The sequence below is a fragment of the Cyrtonyx montezumae genome, unplaced genomic scaffold (genome assembly GCF_038088225.1).
Source record: "Cyrtonyx montezumae isolate F1298 unplaced genomic scaffold, pur_monq_1.0 scaffold_4, whole genome shotgun sequence".
Classification (NCBI taxonomy): domain Eukaryota; kingdom Metazoa; phylum Chordata; class Aves; order Galliformes; family Odontophoridae; genus Cyrtonyx; species Cyrtonyx montezumae.
The window spans coordinates 29,158,794-29,184,391 of NW_027072045.1; the positions used below are offsets into that span (position 1 = coordinate 29,158,794).

At 35.7% G+C, this 25,598-nt stretch overlaps 1 protein-coding gene across 10 annotated transcripts in view; it reads right to left on the reverse strand.

Annotated features, from left to right (window-relative positions):
* Positions 1–25,598, reverse strand: part of KCNMA1 (potassium calcium-activated channel subfamily M alpha 1) — a 422,031-nt gene that overhangs the window by 32,173 nt on the left and 364,260 nt on the right. For all 10 annotated transcript variants that reach the window (XM_065746496.1, XM_065746495.1, XM_065746491.1 and 7 more), the window contains 3 exons: positions 14,346–14,469; positions 11,237–11,461; positions 7,852–8,044 (listed from right to left, as the gene is read on the reverse strand). In XM_065746496.1, coding sequence (XP_065602568.1) covers positions 7,852–8,044; positions 11,237–11,461; positions 14,346–14,469 — 542 coding nt within the window. The remainder of the gene's footprint in view (positions 1–7,851; positions 8,045–11,236; positions 11,462–14,345; positions 14,470–25,598) is intronic.

Here is a 25,598-nt window from a genome sequence, read left to right on the forward strand (position 1 = left end):
TGGTACAGCAGTAGAGTTTAAACTCTCCCACCAGTATTCCATTAAATTTTGATGCCATGCAACAGATTGCAGCAGAGAGGCAGCCTGAAAAAAGGCATCCAACATGGAAGTGCATATGAAGCAAAGGTGTGTCACTGAATTCCTCTATGCAGAACAAATGGCATTTTTGTGGCAGAGAATTTTGTTTGTCAAATAATGCTATAGAGATCTTTGTATCTGTTGTAGTTTCCATGGAAATGAATGAGCCATTGCTTTTGGAACAAAGAACTAAAATCTAACTTTCTCCTGGAACCTTCTCAGGAGCTTCCACACTAAAGACAAAAACAGTGACATTGATCTATGAATTCAAGTATGTCCCTTAATATAAACAATCTACATGCACATAAATTACCATTTATTAAACAAACAATATGTACTGAAACAAGAAGGATATCAGAGTTAAGCTCACGAGACTGCCTGATATGGCACATAACTTTCAGACTATCTTGTAATCCTGTAATATCTTATCTGTATGTTCCATTTTCTTGAAGTTATCTTCATAATCAGGATGCTATCACAACTATCATGGGCATTGGAACTATTTTTAATTTTAATTTAAAGGGCAATTAAAGAAAGACAATGGATACACAAGATAATAAACTAAGTGATTAGCAGCATGCAAATGACATAGGCTTAATGATAATACCCTGTTCTGTTCTCCAAAGGGGCTGTTGAGAGGAGCCCTTCCTACATGTGGTTGTTCAGCTAATGTGCCTCTGCCTACAATTACAACATTGCTGACACCATTAACCACTGAAAAAACATCACTTTGTGAAATCCTTGTTGTCTCATTAAAATGCAAAGGGTCAGGTAAATTACCACACTGCGTGTCTTCTTTAGTAGAGGGTAATTAGCAAGCATTACCCAGAACGAACTCCTACTGAGAACTAGTGAAACTGTGAAATATTTAAGATTTTTTTTATATATTCGATGAGAATTTGCAAGATTAACAATGATCATCTTAACATAACTTTGTTGTCAAGAGGCCTTGAAATATAGGCTTTTTATATGTTGAATATATATGTTGGCTATTTTAGAAACTAATCTTTAAATTTTCAGAAATGTCAGAAATTTATGCAATCTAGATATTGCTTAATTAGATCTAGACATGTATCTCCTTCTGCAAATAAGAATATTTAGGAAACAAAGAGACACAGAAGCAAGTTTCTCAAAGACTTAAAAAGCAAAGTTTTTTCCAAAATGGACTTTTTCCAGATAAACACAGAGATTGGAGTAGTATGTTCAAATGTCCAAGTTCCCTTTCCTCCTGCTAATTGAAGTCCTATACCATAATTTAAAACAACCTTGATGACATTCACTATTGGTTTATATCTCGTCAGGGAGCAGAATGATCTCTTATTCTTTAAATGGAAGTTTGGGAACATAAAACACATTCCAATAAAAGTGAACAGAAAATTATGAATTCATTAAACTACTTTGGTATCTTGTGCTATATATAATATTTATATTCCAACTACTGTAAAATATGCTTTAATATCTTTAGGCAACTATAAGGACTTAAATATTTATAAAATGGCTAAAGATAAAGTATAGCTCTCTTATTCCTACATACAGATGATGTAAGGCCTGCAATCAAAGACAATAATACTTTCAACCCATTTGTCATCTTAAAGGAGCCTTTCAACTTCTGATCCCTTGTGTGCAATCTACATAAGAGTTGTTGCCTACATAGGCAACTCCAAAGGAGTTTGCTCCTTAAAAACTATCAAGAGTGCTATACTTCACATAAAAACAGGGTTTTCTGAAAATGGAGACAAAACTATAAATTTGCAGGCAAAACAGCTCCAAGTGGGGCTTCAAAATACTGCTGTATTTATCTCTGGGACATCTGGGAACAGGAAGCATTTTGATTTAATATTTCATAACATAGAGGCAATTGCTTCCTTGCCTAGTGTATAATTAATGCTCATAAAAAGAGCAGTTTTTTTTTATTCCTCAGCACCAGAAATGCACAAAATTGTGCACCTTCATAATAAGGGGTTTGCTTTCAAGATGTTGAACAGCAAATAATAATAAAATAGTCACCATGGATTTATAACAGACATGGGATGGTTAAATATGTTTATAGTAAAAGTGAGAAATAACATGCTTGATGTACTGTGCTATCTAACTCTTTTTGTCCAGTTTTATCTTTCTCTGGCTGAAGTAGAAGGTGTCCTGAAAGCAGAGGAGCAAGAAGCAATTGTGATAGTTTGATGATATTTGGGCTAGGACCTTGCACTATTTCCCAAATACAAGGAAGACTAAAAATATGTGCCAATTCATAACACATTTTCTCACATTCTCTCTTCCTGGGATAACACTGAGAAAAAGAGGAAACTGTTCTCCATGTGTTTAAGCTCCAGCAGCTAAAGTTTGCATCCAGCTATGAAGAAAATTCAAGAAATGTAAATGGTGCTAGGTGGGAACTTTTCAGAGTTTCTTGTGAAGATTGGAAGGCTGGTATTGTCCTGTTTGAAAGAAGGGAATGATTCCTAACACAGACATCTTCCACATTCATAAAACAAAGTTAAAAAACAGTCTCTCACAAAGTCTCCTTTCTTTATTTCAATCCGAATCTTGCAAAGACTTAGACATAATCTACCTTTACACAGGTAGATAGTTTCATTGAAGTCAGAGAGATTTATTAACTGGTATAACATTATGGACATAACTTAAGTTATGAACAAGAAAAGCATCAGATTGTAAACCTGCCAGGGCAAAGCCTATATTTTATTCTTGTATATATCAAGCCTATGACAACAAGCTCTTAATTCAATCTAGAGCTTCAGTGTGCTACAATAACGTAAATAACAGCTATCAGCAGATCTATCTAGTTCAGCAGAATAAGAAGTTACATGCATGTTGAGGAAACATAATGCTGAGTTACTTATAGTATATATTTAATATAATATATACATATTATATATTTAATAATAAATATATAACATATATTTAAATATATATATTTTATGTTTATATTTATAGACGTGGATCAGATCCCCTCCAAGTCTTCTATTTTCAAGGCTGAACAGACCCAGGTCTCTCAACTTTTTCTCATAAGGGAGCTGTTTCATGCCCTTTCTCATCTTTGTAGCCCTCCACTGGACTCTTTCAAATAGATTCCTGTCTTTTTTGTACTGGGGAGCCCAGATCTGGACACAGTAATCCAGGTGAGTCCTGACCAGGGCAGCTAATACTATTCTTCCTTTTTGCAAACATTTCAGAGATAAAACAATCACGAATAATTAACTGAGAAGAAAGAAATTTCTACCTGCAAATACAATGGAATGTAGATCTGAAATTTGTTTTAATAAGAATTTTCTTGCAGCAGATTAGTAGACTAAGTCCACCAAAAGTTGGAATACCATGAGAATTAATCGAACAAGTTGAGAAATAAATCTAATGAAACTCAGTGGCTTATAAGTGACAACATCTCTTCCTGTTCTCTCAATCACAGCTTAAGACTCCTCCAACAAAAAATGATTATGAAACTAGAAGTAATTTTTAAGGAAACGTATAAGAAAAAGAAACCAGACTTGTACAGAGTTATTTTAACTTGCATAGTCTGTTACACTTGAAATTTAGTGCCTAAAATTCCATGTATGTTTATTTGATTTTATAGAATTTTCCTCAGAAGACTACTGCCATGATGTGCCAGAGATGTATTATCCAGGAGTTGATCCCCTCTTTTCCTTTTCTCTTTCTTCTCCCTTGTTGGAGGATCTACTGCAAGAACAGTAAATGGAGGCCTTTAAAATACCTCTTTTGTTGAAGTAGTTTTCCTAGGGAAAATTCTCATAAATCGAACTCATCCATAAAACAGTTGGCATTTCTTACTACGCTGAAATACATATACCCTTCTATACTGTGAGTTGTCTTGTAATGCTCATTGAAAAAATATTACTATACAATCCTTCCTATCTGTACTTTAGACCTGCTTGAAACCATAAGATCTTTTATTTTTTTTATCTGTGTAGCAAAGTGTTGGTTTTTGTTTTAAATGAAACATACTGTTCCTGTTATATAGGACTGACTCAAAATAAGATCTAAATTACTGTCCGATAAAAGAAAATTATTGAGTTGGGTATCTGAAGTTACAACTCAGAGGCTACTCTCGTACAGTATTTATAAATCTCCAAAAGTTAAGTATAACTGCCTGTTTTTTTGGAAGAAAGCCGAATAGTGTTTTTAGTTATAACTCAAGAAAAATATTTTGTGTTCATCTGGTGATTAAAAGAACAAGTAAAATTCTCTCAATTTAAGACTCTAAGTACAGGAAACATGAAAAAATAGATGGGAATATTCAGTAAGTTTTACTGGAAGAATAAAAGATTGAAAACGGATGGAAAGGTCAAAAGGATGGGGAAGAATTACTGGGGCTTTCCCAACATACTGCCAAGGCAAAGCCCATCCCAGACTCCTTCGTGCCAGGTGCTTTGGAGGAATGGGGCACAAATGTTTACCATAGATCTAACATTCTTCCCTCATCTCTCCAAAATACATATATAAAAAATAATCTCATTTTCTAGTTGAGGGAACAGAATTAGAAACAAGAAGGATCAAGCAATGAGAACAAATCTCTAGTATCTGAGGGTGGTTTTTCTTTCTGCCAAGAAAAATGTTCCTTTTTATAAACCTTTCTAGGAAGAACACCTTCAGAAAGATAAGAAGAGGACTTCTCTTATCACAAATAAAAGATTAACTGAGTTTCTGAGTCATTCTGTGAAGATGTAGGCAGAGACCCAACTTTACAATATTTTATATTTCAGAAGCTGAGATCTCTTAAGGAAAATGACAGGGTTTGCTGCAGCTTCAGTGAGATATACTTTGTCTTTGTCCTTGGAATCTACATCTTCCAACTCATTTTCTAGACATCAGGTTCTACATCCCTAACCTTTAGTGAGTCTCAAAAGTTGCCCAGTCAATTTGAAACATTCAAAAGTCCTTAGAACAGTTTCAGCATGAGGGATTTTAACAATGCAAGTCCAATTTAAGGAGCTCCTTCTCGTTTTGAGTAGAATAACATAGTACATTTTAAGTAAGGGAGTCTAGTAAATCCTTTCACAACAGTTAGTAGGTTTTTCCTTCTAATGCACTTTGCTTTTGTGTAGTCATCAGCTGGACTGCTGATGATGAATAAAGACTTAACAACTTAGATACTTCAGTCTCATCTGCACTGTCTATTCGAGGGTCTGTAGTAATTCTGTTCCAGAATTTGTTTTCAGTGCCTTGGAACTGTGAGGACAATTAAGCTATTTTTTCCCTTTTCTTCTGGAGGTCAAGGCAGTGCACTCCCAATGGTTAGGAGGTAATACTAACAGGATCAGTTAGGATTCAAGTTAGACAGACTAGAAGATGAAAGTGTCGTCAGAATATTTACAGGTCTGAACAACTGATGCAACCCAGTCCAAAGGCTCAAGAATATTTTAATGGCATGAGGAAAACGACTAAGTCTTTGTTTCTGTGTCATACCTCATGTATGATTAGAAAGTTCACTTTGAACAACTAATGAGAAAATCCTTTGTTCCTATAAACTAGATTAATTCAGTAGACTTCCTCTCATCAGTTAACTTAGCATAGTTATGGGTTAAAAAAAATGCTGTGAACTGGAGGCCTTATTGTTACAGAATTTTGCCTATCAAGTGTCCAGTTCTGGGCTCCCCAGTAGAAAAAAGACAGGGATCGCCTTGAAAGAGTCCAGTGAAGAGCTACAAAGATGAGAAAGGGCATGAAACACCTTCCTTATGAGAAAAGGTTGAGAGACCTGCATCCTGCTTTTTATGGCACACGTCTTATATTGGCATCATCTGTTACTGAAATAAAATAGTCACAGGTAAAAATTTGAATGATCCTCATGCATTCAATAACCTATTGATTAAACGATTGGCACTTTTTTTCTTTTTCAGAGAACTATATATAAGGTGTTCTTATGAGATTCCACTGCTTAGTGACTAAAGCATTATACTGACCTTCTGCTTGGAATAGCAAGGCTAATTCCCTTGTTAAATCCCTCACCAAAAATATTGCTATATAGGTCTCTTTATTTCTCCGGCTGTTCACATATACTGTTTTGTTTCTTCTCTTTTCAACATCCTCTCAATGGTCAACTGATATTCTTTCATATACCCAGATTTTGTACTCTGAGTGTTCATATGGGCAATAATAGGCATCATGTGAACGAGCAGCACAGAACACTTGCAAGGACTGGTAGTGGAGAGGAATGTCATTCAAAATGATGCATTCAGAACTAGAAAAGCTTAGTGTGGCAATCCTTAAGTTTGTATAAGCTGATGTGAACGGAAACATTTTCCCTGGATAAGTCACACCAAAAAATAACCAACAAGCTGATAGTACATTTTTGGTCTAGAGATAAAAAATATCAAATCCCATATAAAGTCCCAGTAAAGGAAAGAATATGAATGGCTGTGCTTCCTTTTTTTTCCAGTGAATATCTAATAATGACCATAAGTCATCATAATGGGCATATGTCAGACTTTTTATAATTTTTTCATGGGTAGAATTCTAAAATACTTGGGGTTGCCTGGCTTGTGGGCCTTGGAGTTAAAACTTCAAACAATCACAAAATGGAAAATAGACATTCTTCTTCTTCTTAAAATCAACCTGCTATCCAGAGAACTATTTAAACTGATTTTCAAAATTTCAAATTGCTAGTTTCCCAGTGCAATTCCAATATTAAATTCCAACACACTCCCGACCACTTTTTTCCCCGACTCTGACGAAGTCTTCTGTATTCACATTCTTTCCATGCGTAAAAAGTTAAACCTTTGTCTCTAATATCTGGTTCATAATTTCTAATTCCTGATTAGAGTGTGGAGAGCAATTACTTTCCTTAGGCTTAGTTTTCACACTCCTTGAGGTTAAACTATCTCTAGGTCATGCTCGCAGGGAAACTGCAGACCAAAGCACTACCTCTTCTACACCTACAGTTAAAGGAGGGCTGGATGCAGAGGGAATATTTACTGTACCACTTACTACATTTGTTAAAGGTAGGACTTGAGTTGCATAAGCTACAAGATCCTTCAGGGATGGAAAGATGATTATTTTTACACTGATGGTCTTTGCCAGGGTGCTTATGAGTGCTTTGCAGCTGCTTTGCACAGGCTCAGTTGGTGTAAAATAGCCTTTGGCGACCAAGGAATCAGTCCCACACTCTCAGTAAAGACTGAAGGATTTTGCTCAAAGTCTTTAAATGGGATGAGTACATGTCAAAGCATGGGAAGAAATCAGCTTTGAGTTAATTCAAAGTGGCTTTCTAAGCAAGAAGGCACAAAGTAAAAAGACACTTAATCTTAAGTTCTTGTTCTTTTTGTTTTACTTTTTGGCTTGTGTTACTAAGCTTTTTTTCTCTTTGGCTGCAATTTGCTTCACATAAAAATGAAATCTTGTTAGACAGTGGCTGCAGGTATTCCAAATTTCATACAAATTAGCTTTGCCTACATAAAAGCAATAGCCCTGATGAGAAAACCACAGAGCAGGGCATTGTGAGTGAGCAATGATTTTATAATTTTTTTTAAAACAAAACAAAGAAAAAGAAAAGAAAGAAAAAGAAACATGCAAAAAAACAAGAAACAGTTTCGTGTTCATTCATTTTTACTCTGCAAGATGTGCTCCGTGGTGTAGCAGAGAAACTACGTGACTGCCCCTTTAAAAGCCATCATACCAATCAGCAGGTTTAACTGTCAAGCAAGCTGATGTAGGACTCTTTGAATTACTGAGTGAGGGATATTCTTCCTGCCAGGTCCTGTCCCCTGTAGGCACTGCAGAGAAGTATTATAGGGCAGTCCTTACCTTGGGAATTAGCCTGCAAGACCCCAATGCTGTCATCAAACTGCATAGATTTGATGTTGAGTGACGCCAAGATGCATTCCTTGTCCTGCAGCGAAGCATCATCAATATTATTCTGATTGGCTGACAGGATAACGCACATGTCGCAGAGGTTGATGTTGACAGCCCTTAAATCAGCCCGACTTAATGGCGTACCCTTCGGCACAGAGAAAAAAAGATTTGGGGGGAGGTTGCAGGAGAGGAAAAAAAAGAAAAACAAATTAAAGATTGAGAAGGAGCTTTGGGAAATTATTTAACAAGTATCTTTTTTATGCTCTGACATTAAGCTGGTCTAACTATGTGCCAGGGAATAGGAGATGTGTGCTAATCTAAAGGGTAGTTGGTGCTGATGGCAGCATTTTAGGTTCAGTCTCAATACTCAGTCAAGCTATTACTAACAAACAAGAAAGAGGAATAATGCCAGCATTCTGCATCTCATCGGTGACTTGAAATTGTCTTGATTTAAGTTGCTATAATGTGGCAATTGCTGGCTCTCTGTATATAACAAGAGGAGTGTTTTAAATGTTCTTTTATCCACTACCAAGTTACAATGTTTAAACAGGAAAGTATTACGTGTCCTACCTATCTGAAATGTAATCAAGATAAAGCTGTTTTCTCAACATGGAGCAATACACACAAAAAGATCTTAATCCTTTTCAGTGCATGTTTTGGGTACTTCTGGAAGGAAAACACATTGATCTTCAAGGTTGTGTGATGAAACTGCAACAACAACAAGGCTAACAACGGGTACAACTAATGCACCATTCTCTGCTACCACAATTCTCAATTAGAGACTGCAGTATTTAAAATTAAACATGGTGGTAGATCATGGGTTTCATAGATATCACAACTGAGACAATTAACCAATTATGTTTTGTTTGATGACAACAGTTGCCTTCACATCCAACAGTCCATACTTCTAGTTAAAACATATCGTGTCTATTTCACAAGGTCTGCAAGATCCAGGAAAAATAACAGCATTTTCTATGGAAATGATATTCTGATGCACCAGATCACATGGTTTGGCACTCAAAGAGCCTAATGATGATGAGATTAAGCTGTCCCTTTGTAACACAATGATTTTCACGAAACAGAGTCAGGACTCTACTCTTCCCCAGCTCCTGATCACTCATGGTGGACATCTCCTAAACTCCACTGAGAATACTCAATGCAAAAGTGATTTCAAAATGTGCAGAGTAAAGAAAGGGCTCAATTCTTCTTCAGTGATGGCCACTTAGTTTCAGATGACAGCCTGACTATTTCAAGTTACTTTCAATAATTTGAGGCCAAACACCTTGTGGAAAATAGCATGTACTGAAAGGATATGATTTCACTATAAAGCACTCAGAAGTTAAGATATGACTACTCCTGCCATCTTAATTCTGCTCTTTTTTGTTTGTACTATGCACCAAGAGAAGCAGGATTCCTGTGGGGAAAAATAATAAGTAATCACGTAATTCATTAAAGACTTACTCTTAATGATTTTATATGAAGGGACAGAACTAAGTCTGCCTGAGGATATTTAAAATTGGCATTTTGTTACTTTTTACAAAGTTTACTTAGCAGCTTAAGCATATCTTTCAGTATAAACTTTATATGAGATATCCAAGGTTTTTGTTCATTTAAAACAAACAAACAACAACAACAACAAAGCTTATATATTCAGCTGCAACCACATCCCCAGAGATTTGGAGCAAGCTTTGGAGTGGCCTCCATTTAATACGACTTCTATCAGTATGGTCTCAGTAACTGTAGTAGACGTCTGACAGAATAATGCTGATAATTTTAACTTAATATCACCATTTAGAACAAGATAGGATAGAAAAAATAAATGAATCAATGAGTAAATAAATACATAAATAAATGCCTTAAAATCTCCATGGTCTTTAGTATCCCTCATTACTGCACAACTAAATAACTCCTTTATACGTTCTGTATTTTTAAATAAGCATTAACTAATCATTTCAGCTGCCTAACCTTAAATTTGTTTAAAATTCTCTAAAATGGGGTGCAAACTGATTGGAAAAAGTAAAGGTGTTATTCATTTCATTAACGTCTCTTCAGAATTTGGAATAAAAACTTTACAAACACACAATACAGTAATGTATCATAATAGATAGTTTTGGAACTAGCAGCTGGATTTTATTGTGCTTTAATAGTATTATTAATTTAATTCTGATTCCTTATTTTTTAGCCTTTGCAGTGACTGGAATTAAAAGGGATTGGCAGGAAGAGGAGGATATTAACTGACTAAATCTGATATTGACACCATTTTTATGGCATTGGAGAATCTTGTGACAACATCTGTTGGGTCGATTTCCAGAAAAAAAAAAAAAAAAAAAAAGCCAAGGGCTGACAAGAAAACTGTATTTAGAGTAAAAAAAGCCTAAATTTATGAGAAAGCGAAGGCTGTCTTTCTGTACTACTTCTGTTTTCCTGATTATGCAGTTCAGATTACATCCATTATTTATTTATTTTCAATTGTTGAAATGCAGTTGCTAGTTACTAGGAACTGATAAATTCATAATTTTTCACTCTGAGAAAAACACCCAAACTCACTTAACTCTATCAAGTATAGAACACTGCTTTTGTATTTATACCTGAGGATCATTTCCCTCCTGACTGGATCTCTGTGGGTCATTTACAGTTATGAACATACCAGATCACTAGTGTGGAGATCTTCATTGTTTTTTACTGGAGCTTGAGTTTCTACATTTTTGTGCACATAAGATAATGACACTGATGTAGAGAAGTGGAGAAACAGGACCACTGAGTTCTCATTTCAGTGGCTATTGTACTTAGATCAATAGGAACCTTTCAGTGATTTCAGTAGGGTCAGAATTTTGTCAGCTTCCTCATATCTATTTTAGAATGGGTATGGTAGGAACTGAAATGCTATGACAATTTTCCTATAAAGTTAGCCAATCTACAGTATTTTTTAAAAAATATACACATATTATGTAGCTAGTGTACAGTAACAATATTTTTAAAAGGCTTTGTGGGTATAAATACAACTATAATTTTATAAATAACGACTGTCATTTCATGAGGGAAATCACATCAGAACTGGCTACATGCAGTGCACTGCAGTCTGATATATCACACAGCCAATACATTTGATGGCAGCTGAAATTCATCCAGTGAGGATGATGAGGCACTGAACACTGCAGCAAATATCTTCTAATAAGGTCTCACAGGGCTCTGTTTTCATAGATACAGTAAAGGAAAAAGCTAAGTCCTCAGGCCTATAAGTAGACAAAAGTAGAAAAAGGCTATGATCAAAGTCCATATGAATCTGTCCAGTTGGTGTCCTAAATCACAAATATCAATAATATGACTTTGGACTTACAGGCAAGATTGAAACCTTGGGGAAGTTATGCAGTGTCTCCCATTCCCTTCTCAGGTATTCAAGTGAACCCACAAACACAATGTGCTTGAGTTCATGGTAGTGAAAGTTGCTGGCTCGTAACGGCATCACTAGATTTCTTAATCCAATCAAAGCAGATTTAACATCCCCAAAAATGCAAACGACTACATGCCCACTTAATACTGTCATTGCTGCTTCACTTCGAGTCTAAAAAACAAAACGACAAGGGAGAAATGAAACAAAGGGAAGCTTAAAACATATACTGAGTTTTAAATCATGATAAACACAACTATCAATATTTTTTATGCACAAAGAAGCGTTTTGATAATAGCTGTTCATTTTTATACTTAATTATCCTTTATTAAATATGCTCAGCAGGATAAAATTCCATTCTTGGTAACAAATCCTTCAGCATTCAGAAAGACATACTGGACCAAACTCATATTTATATGTCGCTCCACAATTGGATTAAACCTGGTTACAACAGAAGCACTATGTATTTAGTTAAGAACAAAATGTGAACTATGGAGAATTTAGCCATTAGATAGATTATAGGAAATAGATGCAAAACCATGTCCTGTATTACAAAACATTAGTGATTGTTTTGGGATCAACTTGAAAATGAAAGTATGAGCGCTCAATGGTCTTAGTAGGTCTCCATGGCATCACATGAATCTTGTGTGTCTTATTCTCATAGGGTCAATATACTCATTTTAGGACAAACAGCAGCTACCATGAACAACACTCTGCATGGCTCTGCTTTGCAATGAATACCCACTGTATTTCACAGACCTCCACTTAGTAAGAAACATCTCATGTACAAGATCATGACTAATAGCAACTTCTCAAGCCAATTATACTTCAAGAATTGCTGGATAGACAAGAAAAAATAACAGTAAAATAAACACCAACTCATGGAAAACGTTTAAATAATGCTCAGAATTACCTTCTCATCTCTGGAACAAGAATTACATTTTTTCAGTAATCTCATCAGTGGTAGTATCAGTTGAATAGACAATTAAAAAACCACAATGATTAAATGAAGTCATTATGAAACCACAATCTTCATTTCTGGAGGCAATCTTAATACTACCACATTCCATCAAGTAACTGCAGATCCACTCATATCATATATCATATTGTAAAGAAGTTTGGTAACCAACAATACTTGGGGAACTGCAATTTTTTCCCCCGACTTATCCATGGTGCACATCCTATTTCTGAATTGTGGAAGGATGACGATGTGCAATACAGACTGGAATATGAAGTAGAACTGTTCATTATGTAACAATTAGTAATCTTCTAATTAGTTAAAACAACAACAACAACAAAAAACACAAGCTTTCAGTTTCTCTTTAGCAATTAACCTGACTGCCTACTTCTACCATAACAGTGGTCTTGGCTCTTCAAAAAAAATGAACACTGAGTTCAATGCTGGAGTTGAACACGTAAGTCATCCCATGCATCTACACATGGGTTTGAACTACTGAGATTTTAGAAGCCAGACAGCAAGTCTTTAAAAATATTATTTAAAAGAAGGCACTCTATAATCATTAATCTGTAGGTAGTTAAGTATATTTGTATGGCAAAAAATGAGTTATTACTACCTGATAATGCTGGAAACTTGTAAAGCCATCACTTATATTGGAAAAAAAAAAACTATTTTCTGATTGAGGTGTCATCAAACACCAATTATTAGACTACCTGAGAAAACTTAAAATAATATTATAGTATGTATGGGTGTATCCTTTACCTAAGGATAAAGTTAAATTTGCACAGATCATAATGTAGGCATAAGTTGTGGACTGTGATCTTGAGAAGGTGTAGGGAAGCATTTTGCTGGCAATGTCTTCAGTGGTGATGATGCACAAAACAGAAAGGACTTGGACAGACTCAGAGATTCACAGGCTAGTAGGGAGAAAAACTAGTATCACTGAGAGATAAGAAATGAGGCACTCCATAGCGACATGTTCAGATAAATACCTTTCAGAGTGGGACAACATGTAAAGGTCATTTTGAGTCATCTGCTACAATGTGTTCAGAACATGAAGGCAGATTTTTATCGCTATTACAAAAGATTGCAGCAGAGCTGCTTCCCCTTGCCTGCTGAATACATATAAATGTAAACTAATTAAAATTGTTCAGCTAAGCTCTGTCCCACAGCTCAGTCTCTGAAATTCAGAATCGACTTGCTTGACTGTCTAAACACTGATACTGCAATTCCAAGCAATGTCATGGTTACTACACAAACCCCTGAGGAGAAAGGGAAACAAGCTTTTTACCCCTGATTGTTACAATAAACCAGTGCTGTCACTGTCATTGGATGCACCATGACACAGTACAGAAAAATCTAAGAGAACAGGCTGAGGAAAAGATTTATAAAGTGCGACAAAGTGAAGATCCAACAGGGAGTTCATTTCAAATATCATCAGTTTTGTGAATGAGATCTGGAGTTAGTTACTTGTTACTCTTAGGTATGAGCACATGAACACGAGTGGCACAAACCTTCACTGAGCAAGATAGATTGTGATAGGCCTTCTAATTATTTTTAATGACTTGAGTCAGTTTGATGGCTTCCTCAGTTAAACAAACAAAACAAACATAAACTAGGCTCACTGAAACATGCTATGAAAGCAGATTAGTAGCACTACTTACTCTGGCCTATTTGGGCTTCTTGACATGTTGGAAATTGAGAGAGAAGTTTTAAGAGAGCAAAATTCATATAAATAAATAAAAGATAGTGCAAAACAATGCTTGCCAGTATTAGAATTATCACTACCTTGTTTATGGAGATAAATGGGGTATATAAACATTTAAATATTTCCAGCATGAATTCTCTAAAGATTCAGACTCAATATGCAAATTTCAACGTATGAAAAAAAACCACAGTGTATTTTGGACCATTTTTTAGTATTACATCCGGAATATGGGTTTATATAACAACAATTCCTTAATGGAAATGGTTATCGATTTCATAGTTTCACTATGTTTCTGATTTCAGTATGACAGAATTTATCAATTAATTGATTAAGTATCATTTTTATCAGTTCAAATAACCTCTTTTCAAATACAACTTATCATCAATACCTACCAAAATGACCTTTTCAATATCCTTGGCTGGACACCAATGAAACATCCCTGTAGAGTCATATTTTTTCACATTGGCATCCATATTATCAATCTGTTCGTTGCCAGGAATTAACAAGGGGTCATGCCTGGGGAAAAACAAGTTGAGGACAACATAAGTGGAAAATATTATGAATTATGGATGGAAAGATATCCCAGGAGCTATGTACTGAGGGAAAAAAGTAAAAAATGAAATCTATTTACACTTCAACGTGTTCCTATGTAGGCACCTTAAAACAAAAGCTAAAAGCAAAAAAACGTTTACAGTTTAAATTCGAAGTGTAGTTTGAAATATTTTCTATATGCTTTCTACACCAATAACCATTCAGTTTTAAGCAGGGCTTTGACACCATCATGTCCATGTTTTTTTTTTTCCAGTCCCACCCCTCAGAAATAAATATCAGAGTTGCTATTAGCATCTGCAATGAAGTAGAAGGGATAGGAACACAGCCCCATGCTGACTGACTGGCATAAGTACGGAAAGCCAATTACTTGCTTTTACCACATACAACTTCTGACGTGATGCTCTTCACTGTAAAAGCTTTAACAGGCTGCACTTTAAATATTTTAGCAATTTGCCCAATCATATTTTGCTTTCCCAAACTGAAGCCCTTTAAAGATTCAGCAGTATGTCATTTTAGAGCAGACTGACTAACAAATGCCCACATCTGGAATACATGATTTTAATACCAAACAACAATGTCCATTTTTCTCTGACAACTCTATCTGTGATAACCTTCTAAGTGTTGTGAGTTTTTTTGTTTTTGTTTTGTCTGGTTTTCAGGAGATTTGAAAGCAAAAGGCTTCTCAAAGAAGAAGAAAATAGATATTTTTAGGAACTTGCTTTCCAGCAATACAGCTACACTTATGCATAGATGCATACAAGACAGTGTCCTTTATTTATACGCTAAGAACCAGACATTAGACTACGAAGCAAGTGATTCCAACACTCTCTGATTCTAGCAAAGACCCCTAGGTGACTTCATCATACAGTAGCATTAGATGGAGGACCTTGTTTGTAAGGCACAGGGAAAAAAGCACTCTGGAAACAAATCAAGGAACATATCTGTTTCCTATATATACGGTATATAGTTCTAAGGTTTCTGTTCTAGTATATAGTTTCTAAGGTTTCTGTTGTTAATGCTTGAAATATTCTAATTCTAAAGAACTGTTACATTTCAAAGAATAAATATTTCCAGTATAGAAATGTGCTAAATAATCAGAGGCAAGCAGCCAAATTTTAAAGGAGTTTCCTTTCTGCAACTTTTTAAAGAACTCGCAAAACTGGCAAATTTCCTGCTTCTCAAGCATTTGAGTCAGCAGATTGCAGTAAGACACTTGCTTTTCCATTGTCCTCTACAGCAAACTTCGAGTGCTCTTCATGGTATAGGTTAATTTACACTGAATACAGTCCAATAAGTTATCATGCTTATGACAGTTAAACTTGTATGGCTTAAGAAAGGCATATTCTCTAATTCCTTCTGGGTGAATAACTAGTGAAATTTCATAGCTATTGCTCATACATCCACTGAAATTCAGAGTCAGCTCCAAAGAGAAACTATAAGTATGTTGTTCCAGTTAAACCAGATTCTCTTCGTGCTTTAAGAAAAAGCAATGTGCTTCACGGCATAAGTGAGATGACTGGAAAGAAGAATCACTGTTTTCAAAGGTTTTTGTTGTTGTTGTTGTTGTTACATTCAGTAAAGAGAAAGTGAATGTAAAAAGAGATTTGAGTGTATTTCACTATCCACCCAATGGCAGCAGGGGAGTCTCTGGGGGACAACATGGAGTCTCAGACCCTGCTCCGGGCTCAGTACTGAAAAGCTTTCTATAAGTATGATCCTTCTTCTTTGTGAGACAGAGTGACTTTTTCATGCAAAAGTTGTACCAGAAGGTTTTGTTTGCTTGCTTTTAATTTATAGAAAAATATCTAGAGTGCATGCATATACCCACAAGTGAGAGAGTCACAACCATTGTAGTTTTGTCTGAGAGCTAACTGTGATGCTGTTTGTAGTCGGTTCCTTGCTTGTCATACCTGCATGTGATACAGTAAACTCTGCAACTGTGCTAAGGTGGAAGGCTGAACTGACATTCAGACATTTAGTTGAACTCTGACCTGGCTATTTTATATATAGATATATATGTGTATACATATGTATTATTGAATGTTTTCTGTGTCTGTCTCTGTTTCCAAATTAGAGACTTTGTCAAAAGGTGAAGAACAGATCAAGAGCATCAATTGTGTGATGATTTCTATTTTTTTCCCCACACTATCACAAGACAATTCTCCATGAGCTTTTCCTAGAACAGTACTGAAATAAAATCAAAGTTCACTGATCAAATATTCCAAATTTTCCTCTTATCTTTCCCTTCATCAGTGAAACTATGTTAAAACAATCTGTAAAAAATGCCACATTTTAATTTCCTAATCAGTGTGCCTTGTCTGCACTGAGACTAGTCAGATCAGCTGAAGCTTTAACAGAAATGAGTATTTAATAATATTCTCACTTTTTCACAGAAAGGATACAAACTGAAAGGTGGTAACAGATATCTGACATCAAATGATGCTCAGCTGTCTTAAGGTCTGAAACAAGTTTTAGTGTGCAAGTGCTCTAAGTCTACTGTAGTTCCTTCTTGGATAAGGGCCTTGCATACTATTAAGAGAATATTCAAAGTGATTTGTGACAAAAATAAATTAGAATTTTACCTAATGTTTTGTTTTCTTGTTACATTAGGTTTTAGTGCTATGGAAGGAGTGAAAGGTAAGAATAATCATATGTAAGTTGCTATTTAAGTTTTTAGGTAATTTTTTTTTATTATTTCTTATATATATGTATTTATTTGCAAGATAATACACTGTCTGGATCCTTTCTTTCACTTCTTGGAGTACAGCAAGTGACAATCTTAAAAGCAGCAAGCAGGAAGGGACATGCAACAAGGAAGTAAGCTAATAGAGTCTATTGTACTACTTTTGTGGTAAGAGAAGGAAACATTGCCTGAGAATTACACTGTGATAAGACTAGCATCACTTTATGTTTCTGGATCTCTGGGTTGTTTTTTTTTTTATATATATATAATTGTACTTATTAAATTTGATTCATGTTTTTAGTCAACAATTTTCCCCAGTAAAGCAATCACTGAAGATGTCTTCAGAGATTGAAAATTGTTCATTATTAAGGTTAAACTTTTTCTTCAAAAGACAGAAAATATTTAAAAACAAAAATGATTTTTTAACTTACTTGTTGTTTGTTTTTGTTTTAACTCTTGTTCTTTTTATGAATTATTACATTAGTAGCACACTACTACTACTATGGACATATACACTGTTATAAATATCATGATGAAAACCTGTTTTGCAAATACTCAAAATTAATTAAGACACAAAGGCCAGTGCTGTCAAATCTGCCTAAAGGGTTTGGATACCCTCTTCCCATTAAAATCCATGTTACACAAAGCATTACAGTTGTCCTTACAGCCAAATCAGGGACCAACTGTTTCTAGAGTCTTTCTGCCTCACCCTTGTAGATGGCCCTGTCAAACTCTGCTTGAGTTACATTGGCTGGTTGCTGTGGAAGAATTGCATTACTGTTGCAACCATGCTGCAGTCATGTTCTCCAGAGATACTAGGATACCATGATGGCTTGAAAAAAGCTTGAGAAGTTCACACAATGATTGGTTTGAAAAAATAAATGTTGATTTTCATGTCATGCAATTGGCTTGCAAAGCATTCTGTCATTCCAGCTAAGAAAATATAAGCATATGGGAAAACAGAAACAAAAGTTGAATTTCTCTCATCCATAATCCCAGTATATATATAGCTTCTCTGGTTCTCATACTACACATGTATGACTTAAATGAAGATTAAAATACAACCTCATCAAATTTTTGAAGAGCATGTTACATCAATTATGATAAATTAAACTTGAGAAAGATAGCAAAAGCCATGCTACAGTAGCAACCCAAAAAAGCTTGCCTGGAAGGCAACAGCAAAACCATAAATCCCATCTCCAGCAAACTTACTACAAGGAAGTCAACATTACATTTTAAGGAATATTGCTCTCCTTGCAGTATTACTAGTGCAAACTTATCTACTTGCAGTTTCTGAGTCTGGAACTCCTGAGTAATGACAGGGAAAGGACAGAATAGGGAAGACTGACAATTGTAAGCATATTCTTTGTCACCTTGTCTTAACCCTTCAGCTATCACTTACGTGCAATTGTGCATGAGAGCAATATACACTCACAGATCTCCAGTGGAATTCTCCTGTATTTTGGGTACTAGGAACAAGAAGACTATAGCACTAGTACAAACCCTGATGTTTTTTGAAAACTTGTAGTCTTTTCACATAATTTAAAAAATGACTTTTTTGTTCTATAGTTATATAAAATCAATGGCAAAAACATCCCAAGAGCAACACAATCTCTCTTTTTCATGCTCTTGTAAAGGTCTGCAGTATTATACTTTTCATGTGGATAAGCCATGCCTGGATTTTGCACACAATAAGATAGTAAGCAGTCTGCTACTAGAGGTTCAGGGCCTTGAAACTCGCCTTACATATGGGCCATGGACTTTTGAGTTTTCCTGATTTTGTGTGTGACTGTGGGTGTGTGTTTGCGAGTATGTGGGTGTGTGTTTGCACACACATACTTGACTTTAGAAGGAAGGGCATGGTTTGCTGAAGGCAAGATTGAAAGCACACTAGAGAATGTCTCATGCCTTTGAAATTCCTCCTATAACTATCCTAACAAATTGTGGCAATTAACATGCTGTTAGTGTTAGATGTATGCAGCCAATGCAGGTGCTAATAACTGAAAAAGCATTTAGAGCTTTTACACCCTGACTGAATATTTCATGATGTGCTGCATGTTTCACTATTTACTCAGTGGGCCTCTGTCACTTCAATCTTCTCTGACTGCTTTGACTGGTGCTATAAAGCTCAACCAAGATAGAGTGATGGCTTGTCACAGGCAAACTTCACCGACTCCTGCAGCTCACTGAGACTTGCTGAGAAGGTTGTCACGACATTCTGATGGAATTCAGCAAATGTTTTGTGACTAATACACCCAACATTTGTCGGCTACCATTAGCCATTACCAGTGACCCTCTGCAGTGCATGTGAAAGGCATTAGTTTGTAATGAGAATTTGTTGCCTACGTGTATCATACTAATGACACTCCTACTGATCCTTACTTTCACAGGTTAATCAGCAGTGAAATTTGTAAGGATTCAGCGCACAGATGCAAGGCACTTTACAGAAGAAAACTGCATGCAACTAGAGAAAGAAAACCGGGGGTTTTCCTGTTAAATGCTTTTATTGTCATATTCAGAGTCTGTACTAATACTGACGTCAACATTACTTTTTTTCTTTTCCTAGATTCTCTAAAGAAGAATGTATCTAATATAAGGATTGTACCCAGTCCTAGCTTTTGGGCTGGAACTATCCTCCTTCCTCCCCAATTCATCTTTCCTTTACTCAAATACCAAAGTTTTTTGTTTGTTTTGTTTGTTTGCTCATTTTTTAATCCTCAGAAGAATTACGGATGAGTTCACATTAATTTATCAACAGTACCAAGGATGCTGATATAGAGGTGCTTCCTTTAAGAATTTTGCTCATGACAGTACCTTGATTCCTCAGGACATGCTTCTGAAGTATGAGTTTCTTTACGTAAGGAAGTAACAAAATAGTTAAATTTCAGATTTTTATGCAAGAAACTCAACAAGGAGGGGACAAGACACACAGCCAATACGTCTTCTGTTTTTAAGGTTTCCCATTTATATCTGCTCAAGCAGCAGAAGTAATAATCATTGAGTGGTGAGAGAAATTACCTGAAAAAATAATTTTACATTTGTAAAATATAAACTCACAGTTAAATGGCATCATAAGACATAGTATTTTTTTTCCTACTTAAATGAAGCATACCCGTTATACCTTATAATAAAAACTACCTCAGTTGCAAACCAACATTATAAAACTTCATTATTTTCCATAAACCTGGTATAAAGCTGAAGAGCTTTGTCTTTCTGTTGCCTTGATCTGTGTGGGTCACCTTTTACTCTATTTTATATTTTATAATTAACTATTTTAAATTTTATAAAATATCTCATTGATTTTTCTGCTGGAAAATTCTCTTCTTTCCTGACACTACTATTTCACCTCAAAAACATTTGCACAAGATTTCATATTTCTCTGAAAATAAATCTTATTCTCATTGTTTACAAAACAACTACTGATGACAGCAACAGAGGGCTAACATACCACTCCCTACCATTCAAAACTTTCATTCTACAGACTTGTTAAAGCAGGTCTAAGACAACAGAGTGACTACTGAACTATTCCTGATGTTTGTACTGGTAGCAGTGAACTCGTTACACATAACCAAGAGGTGAACTGGGCTATTTATACCTGCTGTGTCAAAGTTTTGTTATCATTTAATGTTATCACTGAATAAAATTAGCCTTAGTAAAGCCTTAACAATGGATATAAATTTAGAGCATAGTATGAAAATTTCCAAAGCTGGAGGTCATAGATATAAACTGATATTATGGCTAATCAGAGAGTTTTACCTCTTCAAACCTTACCTGGGTCAGAAAATGATCAGATTAAACCCATTTTATCAGTTCTGTTTGAGAAATGTTCTCCATCTTGACCTCTTATCACTGTTTTCAATTCCTGTGGTAAGCTAACAACATCAAGTGGAAGAGTAGCACTACAGTGTCAGGGACTGAGTGACACTAGCAAAGTGTGTATACATGGGAGTTTATGGCACTGGGTAGGCAGATGAGGAGATGAATGTGCACAGCCATTATTCACATACTTAGAATATTATAGCCAACTTTAGGAAAACAGACAGACTTCCTCCTCAACTTCAGATAAATAATCATTAGATTTCCATAAATATATACAAAAATATCACTTTTTCTGTGTTACTTACCTGAACTCTGAACCAGTTTTATGGTTTGGTTGAGAATTATTTTGGGTCTTTGATTAAGGAAAATCCTCAGGCTTACAAAATTCTATTTGGCAATGCACTAGAAACCCAGTGTCCTCTGATGCCTGATTCTTACGCGATCAGGGACACTAATGATAATGACCCTTTGCTGAGTATGCTACTTGTCTAGAGGCCTATGTCAACTACACCACTACGTTCAGAGTGGACAGGGACAAACTATTTGTTTGCTCTTCAAGCCCCTTGGGCCCTGTCATATACTATTTGTTCTTGCATTAAGAGGTAGTTTGATTCAGCTGGGCTGACATTTCCTTCAACTCAGTGTATTCCACTCATGCAGTAGCAGCCACCAAAGCATTAAGTGAGGACTTGAGCCCCAGCAACAATCCTTTTAAGGAGCTTTTTTGATTTAAACCCAGGGCTTTTCACATTTTTATTGCTCACTCTAGAATTGAAAATGACACTTTTTTTTTTGTTTTTTTTTTTTTTAAACTAGCTTTGCTACTTGATACTCAGGCAACACAGCCTCCTCATGTTTAACACGGCTATTTATCAATAACATGAATCAAAACCTGTGACTGTCAGATGATGAACAGGTGACTGCAATTCCTGACCCCAGAAGCAGAAGCATCAAATGGTTCCACTTTCCTCTCTATCTCATGAATAAGGAAATTTGATGTGTGATTATTTTTAATAACTTTATTTTCTTTCTGCTTTCATTTTAATTTTACATCTTATTGTAATAGGATGACCTCGTGTTTATGTCTTCACAGAAATGTTATTTTTACTGATTAAGTTTAAAAGTTATATTTGAAGAAGACCCATGTTCTCACGTATTTAATGAAACAGACTTCTGCTGAGGAAAAAAGGGGTAGAAAGTAATCATGACAGTGCAGATTGGCTCAATATTTTTCTAGTTCATTTGCATTTATTGTTCCTGATTGACCACTGGATTCTTGCAGTGTTGCATCAGTGTGATCTCATTTGATGTGATGCAAGAGTCAGTTAGAACACTGACTTTCCAAATGCGAATCTAAACTATACGTGATGTATGCAGAGAATGTCTGTATAGCAACCATTTGTTTTTCTCAGTTAGCAACTTAACTGACATCTAGAGAAAACAGCATCAAAAGATGACATTGAAAAGATGTCTTCATTTCACCTATCGACACCAGGTTTGATAATAGAGACTTCTATTTATGTGTGACTGAATCACAAAGGCACCCACCCTCTGACCAGGTCTAAATAGGTAGATTTCTTTGTCCCAGGGAATACCTATGATATGGATTCTGTCCTCAAACGATAGCAGGAGTTCAAAAGTTGTGACTCATGACATTACACCTTCTTCCCTGATTTGCTTCAGCTACTATGGAAATCTAAAATCTTAAATTATTATCTTAACTGCTCAGAAACTGATTCTGTAGTTGCAGCCCTGATTACAATTTAAATTTCCACATACTATAAGCTCTATTAGTTTTCTTGTTCTCCAGGTCCCTTATAGACCCAAGACCACAGCTGAGGAAACAGACTGTCAGCTGCTTCTGTGGGAGGGTAGGGGTGAAGCTGGCTTTGAAAATGAGATTTTAATGTAAATTTAGGAAAGATATTTAGCAAAGGTAAATATTAGTTGTAGATATGAAAGAGCTTTAGCTGATTCATTTATTGTGTACTTTTAGCTGATATGTGCAATATTTCCGGGCAGGAAAGCAAGTAATTGTCACTTAGGAAATGTGCAAGTATACAAAACTGCAGATAATACAGTCCACTTGTGTCTATCAGATAGTTGAATAGTGCCTGGACATTGTACACAATGCTAAACTGTTTTCTTCAGATTCAGTCACTTTTCTCTTATTTAACACCTCGAAACAAAGTTAAGCCAACGTAGATAAAGGGTAAGGCAAGGAGACCACTGGGTCTGGGGGAAGGCTGAGGGTAGCAAGACATGGTTGGTGAATAAAATTAGCAGCAAGACAGAAAAAAAAGCAATGTCTGGATCCGGAAACCTAGCAAGTTCTCCGCTTGCTGCTCGACCCATATTTAGCAATTCTGATGTGCTACTGAGCAGACAGCTCAGGCTCAGGACGACTACTCTCCCTCAGTCCCTCTTCAGCAGGCAATGAAAGCAGGCTCCACTTTGAAAATCTTCCCCCATCATGCAAACTGACACAGGCATGCTTTTCAAAAACCCACAGCCAATCTGTTGATCATTACTTATTTACAAAGGCCTTCGGGCAGAAAGTCCTGTAAAAACCATACTTGATACGGTATACACTAGCTTTTTCTGCTTGTGGAAAAAAAGTACCCCTAAGGCTACCTCAAACCATCACTTTCTATTGCACATAAAATGTACCGTGTAACACTAAAGTATTTAATATATATGGTATAATATATCTACAGGAAAGGCATTTGTGTAGAAGTATGTTACCCTGTATTTGGTAATTTGATGTTTTGCTGAAGGCTATGACTTGAAAAAGCCTGCACCTAGTACAGAGGACCTGTCATCTCAGTACCCAAGAGCCAATAGAATAAAGAAGTACCCTTAAGCAGCAAAACTTTGACACAGCTTTGAAGCATATGAAAACAGTATAACTCCCTAGAATTATTATTACTCAAGATCAAAGAAATGAGGCATACTTTACATAGCAAACAGGGACAGTGCACTCAGCTCCAAATGTTTCAGCTCTTTCTCTTTCTTTCTCCCTTTTATTTTTACTTCCCCAGATTAGGGTTTGGTCATGGGGCAGTCTCCCACAATTTTAAAACTATAAATGGTTAAAACTATTACCACTAGATAAGAAGACCATCCAAAGGTAAGTAAACTGAAAAGGGTGATAGGATGACAACTGGCATCATGAAAATGAGAAGCTTGCCAGTATGCTCATTTTATTCTTCCTCATAAACTATAAACAAGCATGTAAATCAGTGTCATATGGGCAAGGCTGAGCAAACAGGAAGGCAAAGAACTTTTAATGATACTTTAACAGAAATAGATGGTCAATATGAAAAAAAAAAGACTCAGCCAGGTGCATTTTCCTTTGTGAATCAATCTCACTTTTGATTCTGCAGTCTAGACTGAAACTGAGAAGACTTGTAGAAGTTATGTCCTTGAATATGCCCTATATTGCTGTAACAATAAACAAATATGGATGCTCCTTTAACTGGACAAATAACATTTCTAGTCTACTGACTGAAATATAAAGAGGAATACTACCAAGATGTATCCAAAGTTGTTAAAGGAACAAAACAATGTTGATAATAAAAGAAAAATCATGAATGGTTTTACATAAAGAACTATATATTTATATCATTCTTTTTCCACTGAATTTCTGTGAATGCAGAGCAGCTGCTGTTATACATACACTCAAATTCCAAACTGTATGAAAGTGCCTGGTCATATATCTAAGTTTATTTTTTCTGTATATGTATGTAGTGGAAAATCTCTGCTATGCTACTTAGTTCTGAAGACAATTATAGACTAAAACTCTAAGCTGATCACTTCAGATATGCAAAATAGAGGAGGAACAGCCTCCGTGGAGAAAGCTCCATGTCTGCAATTAGATCCTGATCTGACTGACTCGAGTAGCCAAAGTGTAAAGGATAGTAGATAGGATGCATACACCATATTATTTTAATATATTCCAATTTCCTATTGCAGTTCCAGTTTTAACAACTGTCTTAGAGGAGAACTGTCCTATGGAAGAGAACTACATAGTAATACAAGGATATTACAAGCATCAAATAATGTACATATAGCAACAGGGGGAAAATATCACTAAAAAGATGATGTTTTCATTACCTACTCTTAGAGTATATACTACTCTTTAAAAAATCCTTGTATTTCATAATTTACGTGCTTTTAGTCTGAGTAAAACTGCATTAGTTTTGAACTTTGCTTTGGCAAGTACATGGATTATTAGACTTTTTTATCAGTCTAAATCAATTAACAGAAATTTGATTTCAATCGACAGGATAAAAGGAAGGTAATATTCAGGTTCATTTTTGATTGTGATGATACATCTCACATATGGCCTTAAGTACAGAAAACAGTACTCAGAGGGAATCCAACAAAAAGAGAATTGCCTAAGGCAAACTAACCACACGAGTTCCTCTGATTGGTTAGTGCTATCATTAGTGCCACTGCTGTTTAAGAACTACACACGGGCAGGACAGGGTGACAGCTAAGACTTTAAAGCCTATGTATTTTTCAAACAGCTTTTCAAACTGTTTTTCATGACAGAATTTTTTTCAGCTCTATCATTAACTGCTGACAA